At 40.1% G+C, this 9202-nt stretch overlaps 1 protein-coding gene across 1 annotated transcript in view; it reads right to left on the bottom strand.

The window, feature by feature from the left end:
• Window positions 1-1051: 1051 nt before the first annotated feature.
• Window positions 1052-9202, bottom strand: part of ARMC3 (armadillo repeat containing 3) — a 135079-nt gene continuing 126928 nt past the window's right edge. The window contains 2 exon segments of the mRNA XM_006903683.1: window positions 1052-1258; window positions 4556-4718. Coding sequence (XP_006903745.1) covers window positions 1052-1258; window positions 4556-4718 — 370 coding nt within the window.

The following is a 9202-nucleotide window of genomic DNA, read 5'->3' as shown; positions in this document are numbered from 1 at the left end:
TGCTCTTGTATGCTGCATAGTATTCCATCATGTGAATTTACCATAATTTCTCAATCCATTCAATTATCGTTAGACATTAAGCTGTACATTGTTGGTAGGATTGTAGAATGGTACAACCAGTCTGGAAGGCAGTTTGGTGCCTCTTCAAAATGCTGAACATAGAAATTCTATATGACCCGCTATTTCACTGCTTGGAATATACCTCAAGAGAAAGAGAACTGAGACACAAATGGAGACTCGTACAGCAATGCTCATAGCAATACTATTCACCATTGCAAGAAAATGTCATTTTTGCAGGCCAATTGGAAGCATCATGATAGACCAAGAAGAGATTGAGATTGTTAACTGTTTCGGCTTGCTTGGCTCCACAATCAGCACTGTTCATACCAGCAACCAGGAAATCAAAAGATGAATTGCATTGGAAAAATCTGCTGCTAGGGACTTCTTCAGAGTTCTAAAGAGCAACCGTGTCGGTCCAGAGACTTATGATGTCTTTAATCCAGACCATGGTCTTTGTAATTACTTACTATGCATTAGAGAGTTGGAAAATGACTAGGGATGATAGAAGAAGAATAAATGCCTTTGAATTGGAGTGCTGGAGGAAAGTATTGAACATACCATGGACTGATAAGAGAACAAACAGGTCTGTCCTGGAGAGGGTGAAAACTTGCTGCTCCTTGGAGGCAAGGATTTTGAAGCTCTGTCTGTACACACTTCGGGCATGTTGTCAGGAGGGACCAGTCCTTAGACAGGGACATCATGCTTGGAAGGATGGAGGGAACCCTGGATGAGATGAATTGACTCAGTGATAGAGGTAATGGGGGCAGGTGTGTCAGAGACAATATGACTATGAATATTAATATATGGGTATAAAGAAGATTGTGAACTTAGCCAAAGCCAGAAGTCAGATGCACAGTAAAGTTTAGTTTTTCTTGTTTTTACACAGATTTCTATAATACAAACATTTTATTCAAAGATATATAATCTATTGGCAAATTTCACATGAAGTATATTAAATATATTTGAACCCCTCTTGTGTTCATTTGACAGTTCAAAGAAGTCTGTAAAGATCTCCTTCTTTGCTTTTTAATTTTATCAGCTCACCTGGACAGAACATGAGATCAACAATGTATTTCTCAGGGGGCAGACGCCAAATCACTCCCTTACGAGGTTTGTCTATCAGCTTCACTTCATTCCAAGCTCTGCCATATTGCCCACGGACTAGAGATGAGCCAACAGCAGTTCTGTCTGCTAGAGCCTGTGAATGAAAGGAGCAATCAACCAGGGGTGGTGGATAGGAAGTGAGGAAAGTGACCAAGCGGTAAACCTGTCGAGTTTGAATGTGAAATACACACCTCATGCAAATAAATACTTACAAAGGGGGCCACAAGTGTGGATTTATGATAGCAGCCAATAAAATGTGATGACAAGGTCTCTGGCTCCTCTAAGATTCTGTAGTCTGAAAATTTCTGAGCAGATCCTGCTGGGGGGGGGACTTTTTGCAGGCAGCTACACTGTATTGAATCAGCACAAGATTGATAATGTAGTTGGAGAAAAGCTGTTTGGCGGGATTTCAGCACTAGTGTTTTTATTAGGCATTCTGTACTCGTAGGCACTTCTCTGGGTGTTAGATGCAGTGGAATTGCATGGAAGGATGAAATTGGCGGGGACCTATTTCTAGCCATTTTAGATGGTGCGATGGAGCTGGAGAAGCAGCATTCTAAGTGATTGTTCCTCCTGGGTTGCCCACTGCCGTCTCATCAGAGCTTGCTTATGTTTTGGGGAGTTGTCTCTTCCATTTGCTTTCTGGTTGTTCCTGATTTTAAACTTACATAAAAAATAGCTTTAAAATAATCTGGGAAATCTTAACGCCACATCAAAATAGATGAGAGCTGGCTCAGATGTCAGGCTGCCTGAGTTTTGCTTCAGTCATTTACTTAGTGTGTCACCTCAGGTAAATTATGTAGCTTTCTGTGCTCCTGTTCTTTATCTGTGAAATGAGAGTAATCATAGTGCCTACCTCACAGGGCACTTATAAAGATGATGCGAATTAATATATACGTGTAAAGTACTTTGAGCAGAATATGCTGGCATATACCTGCTTTAATCATATGTGTATTTCAATATTAGCTTCATTTCTTGTCTGACTATCTTTTTTACCTTCTATAGAGCAGTTTTATTCTGTATTTCAGTCACTATAAATCACACAATATTTCACATGAGCACAATTAAGTGTTCTGAGATTCCCATTCTTCTCAATGTTAGTCATAAGTTTGTTACAATCCACACAGTCAAATGCCTCTGCGTAGTCAATAAGACCCAAATAAACATTCTTCTGGTATTCTCTGCTTTCAGCCAGCATCCACTTGGCTATGTCCACAGTGATATCTCTGGTGCCATGGCTTCTTCTAAACCCAACTTGAGCTAATGCTATTTCTCTCAATATCTTTTTCTAGCCATTTTTAAATTATCTCCAGAAATATTTTATTTGTTGTTGTTATGTACCATCGAGTTGCCTGTGAGTCATAGCAACCCTATGTACAATAGCTCTGAAGCCTGCCCTGTCTTGCGCTAGTCTCACTGACTCCGACAGGCCCCCGTTGCCCCCATAACTGTATCAATCCATCTCATCCTGGGTCTTCCTCTCATGTGCTGTCCCTGCACCCTTCCACAAATGATATCCTTCTCCAAGGACCATTCATTCCTGGCCATATGTCCAAAGTATGTGAAATGGAGCTTAAAAAAAAGCCTAGTGTCCAAGGAGAAATTTGGTTTCACCCTATCCAAAAGAGAGAACTATTTGTTTTCTTGGTGGTCCATAGTATATTCAAGACTTCCCCGGCACCACAACTCAAAGGTATCAATTCTTCTATTATCCTTAGTCATTGCCAAGCTCTCTTATGTATAAAAAGTAATTGTCAAGTCCATGGCCTGGATTAGGTGCACCTTAGTCCCTAGACTGATATCGTTGCTTCTCAGTATTCCAGAGAGGTCCCTGACAGTAGACTTTCCCAGTGCAATTCATCGTTTGATTTCCTGATTGCTGGTGCCAAGAGTGTGCATTGTAGAGCCGAGCAAACTGAAATTGTTAGCAACCTCAATCTTTTCTCCATCTGTTATGGTGCTGCCAATTGGCCCAGTGGTGAGAATCTTTGTCTTTTTGATGTTGGACTTCAATCTTCATTCAGTATTATAGTCTGTCTATATTATTGAAGACTATAGTCAATGACCTTCTGCAACAAGTGCTTCATGTCTGCCTCAGTTTTAGCAAGCAGGATCGTGTCATCTGCATAATATAGGTTATTGATGAGTCTTCCTTTAATCCTAATGTCACATTCCTCCTCAATAAAGCCTAGCCTCCCTGATGATCTATTCTGCACATAAATTGAAAAGGTATGGAGACAATATGCATTCTTGACACATCCCATCCTGGGGTACTCGGGATGGGTTTGTCAGAGGCAATGAGATTGGCACAGGATAGAGCACGGTTTAGGGCTGTTGTACATAGGGTCGCTATGAGTCGCAAACGACTCAACGGCACATAACAACAACAACAGCAACAACAACAACAGTGTTTCCCTGCTCTTTTCGGAGTACTGCTTCTTAGTCCAAGTATAGGTTTTGCATAAGCACAATCAAGTGTTCTGGGATTCCTATTCTCCTCAAGTTTAACCATGATTTCTTGTGATCTGCACAGTCAAATGCCTTTGCATAGTCAATGAAACACAGATAGATATCCCTCTGTTACTCTTTGCTTTCAGTTAAGACCCATCTGTTATTGGCGATAATGTCTCTAGTGCCACAGCTTCTTCTAAACCCAGCTTTTATTTCTGGTAGTTCCCTGTCAATGTACTGTTCTAGTCATTTCTAGATAATCTTCAGCAGGATTTTGCTTGTGTGTGACAGGAGTGATATTGCATGATAATTTCCACATTCTGTCAGTATTATCTACGGAAAGGGGCTTTGATGGCTTTGTACAAGGAGTTGAGCTACAACCTCAAAAGCATGCAATTTAAAGCCACTAGTTGCTCCTCAAGATAAAGATGGACAATATCCTCTTGTGCAATTTATTGCCTCGAAAACTTGGCTGGAGAGTCAGCTTTGAATTTGTTCTGACTTGATGGTACCATAACAACAAACAGTAACATTATATAGTTAAATCTTAAGGGAACTCTTATGGCCTTATCTGTAGAGAGTTGTGCTGCTAACTAAAAGATGCTTTAAATCCACCAGTGACTCTGCAGGAGAATGATGGTCAGTCTCCTTCTGTGCTGTTCACAGCCTCTTGAAAACCTGCCAGGGAGCTCTGGTGGCCTAGTGGATAGGGACTTGTGCTGCCAACCCAAAGGCAAGTGGATCATATCCATCTACCAGCTGCTCCATGGGAGGAAGATGGTCAGTATTCTCTTGTGTGATTTACTGTCCTTGAAAACTCATTGAAGGGTCAGCTATGAGTCAGTTCTGATTCAATGAAAATGAGTTTGAGTTAAATGTTAGCATCTGGCTCACTTCGAATTTTACCTACTGACAAGTGAATTGAAAACATGTTAAATACCTTGAAGAGCAAAGCTCGATGATAGAAGATTCCTTTTTTGATATGTCCAACTGGTATGACATTGGATTTCAGTTGAAATTTTAGTTCGCTTATGTGAAGTTCCCAGCTGAATTCATGTAATTTCTCTTTTATAATAGGACCACCCATTTTTTCTGCCACATACCTGTGTCAATTACGTTTATATCACATTAATAAAATAAAAATTGATATTCTTTTGTATGCCTTAAGTGTAGATATATGTATAAAACTACATCCTTTTATTTTTTTACTTTAAAAATTTTACTTATTCTATAAAACAATAGAATTTCACTTGGTATATTAAAATAATCTACATACTAACTATAAATTCTGTTGATTTAATTTAGCATAAAGAAGAAAATTAATGCTAATTTTGTAACACTGGAAACAAGATATAAAGCAATCTCACACTAAATTTTCATTGATGAAGGTTACTATTTTATTACTCATGAAAAAATATTTTTAAAAACTTTCATCTAAGTCTTAGGCAGTGTACTAATTATGACCACTCTATCAAGCAACTTAATCTGAAACACAAGATGAAAACAGAGAATTTTGCTAATTGTTTAAAATAGTTTCAATTCTTATGAATATTTTCCATGTTTTATTGTTTAATTTAGGAGAAAATGTGGCATGTACACACTACCACTAAAGACAGTATAGACAAGGAAAAGATATTAAAAGGGGGGAAAATTGGGAATTAGGTGGAGGAAATGGGTAACAGACAGGCTAAGTGTAGCTATTAATACTTTGCATGTGGGCTTTTCCTAATAGGAGGCTCTCACTAAAGCTAGAAATAAAAACAATAATAATAAAATGCCAACACAAAACTATACTCTTGGGCTAAAAGAATAGCAAAATAGGAAAAAAAGGAAGTTCTCCATGCTGTATGTGAAGCCACATGAACAAGAAGAGCTAAAAAGAAATAAAAGGTGAAGGAAAAGGAGATTGGAGAGAAAGGTGATGAACTGACTAGTGGTTTCATCCATCCAACTACGTACAGGTCAGCAGATGCTGGGAGCACAAACTGGTAGAAACAATTCTCTGTATCTCTAGATTGGTGTGGGCTCAGGCTAAAGAGAAAATTATTTGAGGATGATTAAAAGTGTTTCTGAGGCTGCACATGTCCTCAGCAGCTGCTGCATGTGTCCTCAGCAGCCATGGATCTGTTCCAGTAGATTAATTAGATTAATTAGATTAATTAAAAAGTTCTTTTTTTAAACTCATGAAAATGTATATATTTTAAAAATTTTATTCTATTTATTTATAAAGTTTGAATACATAGTTTTACACAAAAGATCCTTCCAATTTCACTCACCTCACCTACCCTTCAAATTGTGCAACCCTATGATTAACACCCTAACCCTACCCCCCAAATTCCCCCCTCTGTTTTCACCCTCCACCTGCCTTGGATCCTCATACTCATTCTACAATAATGGTTTTATACAGTATTTGCTCTTATGGGAATGAGTTAGTGCACTCAGCATAATGCTCTCCAGTCCCTCCCAAGTTAGGTAGTAGTTTACAAAAACATTGCTCCTGCTTGCTGCATAGTATTCTATTGTATGAGTATACCACAACTTCTCAATCCATTTGTTTGTGGTTGGACATCTGGGCTGTTTCCATGTGCTTGCAATGGTGAATAATGCTGCTAGGATTGGTGTACAAGTTTCCATTTAAACCTCAGTTCTCATTTTCTTGGGGTATATTCCAAGAAATGGAATAGCTGGGTCATATGGAATTTCTATGTTGAGCTTTTTGAGGAAGTGCCAAACTGCCCTTTAGAGTGGTTGTACCAGTGTACAACTCCACCAACAGTGTAACCGAGTTCCTATCTCACCACATACTCTCCACCATGTATTATTTGCTGTCCTGTTAAACTTTGTCACTGCTACTGGAGTGAGATACCTTTTATTGCCAGTGATTTGGAAAATTTCTTCATGTATCTGTTGGCCATTTGAATATCTTCCTCTGTAAAAATTTCTTAGTGTGGCCTGGACTGCTCTCTTACCTGGAGCACTAGACCAAGGCCCTGGTGCCTGGAAGCATCAGCCCCTGTACCTGGTGGCCCTGGCCCTATCACTTGGAACCCTGAACTCACTGCCTGGAGGACTTAGCCCAGCCACCTAGAATCTCCACCATCTGGAGGACAACCTGTTGTTAACCCTTTGAACTAGGGACCCCAAAATCATGGGTGATCCCATTTTCTCTCCCCTCCAAGAGCTTGAGTGCTGGGCACCTTGGGCCTGCCTAGCCTAGCTGAAGCAGTTGCCTGACAGAAAAAACTACTAACTCACAGGCCATATCACTCCCCAACTGAAGCAAGTCTTCCCTTGAGTCAAAAGCTCAGAGGGAAACTCAGGTAAGGTAGCTGCCCTGCCCTCCCCTGGAGCAGTGACTTCCTGAGCCAAAGTTTTCAGACCAAGAGCCTGCCGAGAAATCAGTCATAAAAAACTGCCACAGCAATGTTACAGAAGAAGCAGACTACTTCATATCCTACACAAACCCAAAACAAGATGTCACCTCCAAAAAGTGACACAGTATCAATGGATTTCTTAAAGGCAGAAAGTCTGGTGTAACTTTCTGACAAAATTCACAAGACCAATGATTGAATATTTTCAATAAGTAAAAGACTAACTTGAAGAATTACAGGACTCTGAAAGCAAAGAGCAAAAGTAATGTACAAAAGAAAAAAAAAAACCAAACCAATCATAGACAATGCAGATAAAACAGATGAGGCATTAAAAACTCTGAAAAACAAGAAACCACAACCCAAAATATTAGGACCAATGTGTCAGATGCTGTTAACAAGTTGGAGAGACATATGAACAGAGTTGAAGAGACGGAATATAGAACCAGTGATATAGAAGATAGAATTGTCACCATTGATCTGCTGGGGAGGGGAGGGGAACCAACAGAATTTTAAAAAAAAAAGCAGAAAAGAAGAAAGCCTGAGAATAAAGTGGGACACAATCAAGTGGAGTAAAATGTGTATAATTGGAATCCAAGAAGAGGAATAAGCAAGTAAAGGCACTGGAAAAGTTGTGGAAGAATTACTGGAAGAAAACTTTCTAGGCATAATGAAGAATGAGAGAATATATATTCAAGAAGCTGAGTGAACACAATATGGAAAAGACGCCAAAAGTAAAACAACAAGGCCTATCGTACTCAATTTTGCTAGAACCAAAGATAAGGAAAGAATATTGAAAGCAGCGAGAGAGAAACAAAGAGTAACACATAAGGGAGAACAGATAAGGTTAAGTGCCAATTTCTCAGCAGAAATATCGAACACCCAAAGAAAACAACTGTCAACCACGAATACTTTAACTAGCAAAATTGTCCATCAAATATGAAGGAGAGATCAAGATAGTCCCAGAAAAACAGAACCTAAGGGAATTGTAAAAACAAGACCAGCATTGGAAGAAACTCTGAGAGATGTCCTTCTTACAGAGGTGCCACAGAAAACAGGATGGACCAAAGTAACTAGCAAAAACACCAAAAAGAACCCAACAAGATGATAGCAATAAAACCTTGCCTCTCAATAATTACACTGAATGTGAATGGTTTAAATGGACTGCTGAAGATAAAAAGAATAGCAGATTGGATAAAAAACCAAAATCCATCAATATGCTGTCTACAAAACATGTTGTTGTGTTTGTTGTTCTTATGTGCCATCAAGTCGTTTGCGACTCATAGCGACCCTTTGTACAAGAGCCCTAAACCCTGCTCTATCCTGTGCCAAATCGCATTGCCTATGACACACCCATCCCGATTACCCCAGTCATTGAATCAATCCACCTCATAAAGGGCCTTCCCCTCCTGCGCTGTCCCTCTACCCTACCAAGCATGATGTCTCTCTCCAAGGACCTGTCTCTCCTTACAACATGTCCAAAGTATGTCAGATGAAGCCCCAGAATCCTTGCTTCCAAGGAGTAGCCTGGTTTAACCCTCTCTAGGATGAATCTGTTTGTTTTCTTAGCAGTACATGGTACATTCAATACTCTTCTCCAGCACCACAGCTCAAAGGCGTCAACTCTTCTGTCCTCCCTAGTCATTGCCCAGCTCTCTGATGCATAACAAGTGATTGCAAAAACCATGGCCTGTGTCAGGTGGACCTTAGTCTCCAGAGAGACACCGTTGCTATTGAGTACTTTAGAGAGGTCCCTAACAGCCGACTTTCCCATCACAATACGTTTTTTTTATTTCCTGGCTACTGGTGCCAAGAGTGTCGACCGTGAAGTAGAGCAAACTGAAGCTGTGAACAATCTTAATCTCTTCGCCATCTATCCTGATGCTACCGATTGGTCCAGTGGTGAGAATCCTTGTCTTCTTGACATTGAGCCCCAGCCCATACTAAAGGCTACAGTCCTTGACCCTCTGCAATAAGTTCATGAGGTCCTCCTCCGTTTCAGTGAGCAGGGTTGTGTGATCTTCATAACGCAGATTGTTGATAGATCTTCCGCCAATCCTAATGCCACGCTTCTCCTCATATAGCCCAGCCTCTCGGATAATCTGCTCTGCATACAGGTTGAAAAGGTGAGGATATAGGACACATCCCTGGTGTACCAACCTTCCCAATTTTGAACCATGCAGTGTTGCCCTGCTGTGTTCTGATGACTGCCTCTTGGT

Source organism: Elephantulus edwardii, unplaced genomic scaffold (genome assembly GCF_000299155.1).
Source record: "Elephantulus edwardii isolate Elephantulus edwardi_28Jun2011 unplaced genomic scaffold, EleEdw1.0 scaffold00054, whole genome shotgun sequence".
Classification (NCBI taxonomy): domain Eukaryota; kingdom Metazoa; phylum Chordata; class Mammalia; order Macroscelidea; family Macroscelididae; genus Elephantulus; species Elephantulus edwardii.
Note: the sequence above shows the minus strand (reverse complement) of the source record. Positions and strands in the feature narration are given on the sequence as shown.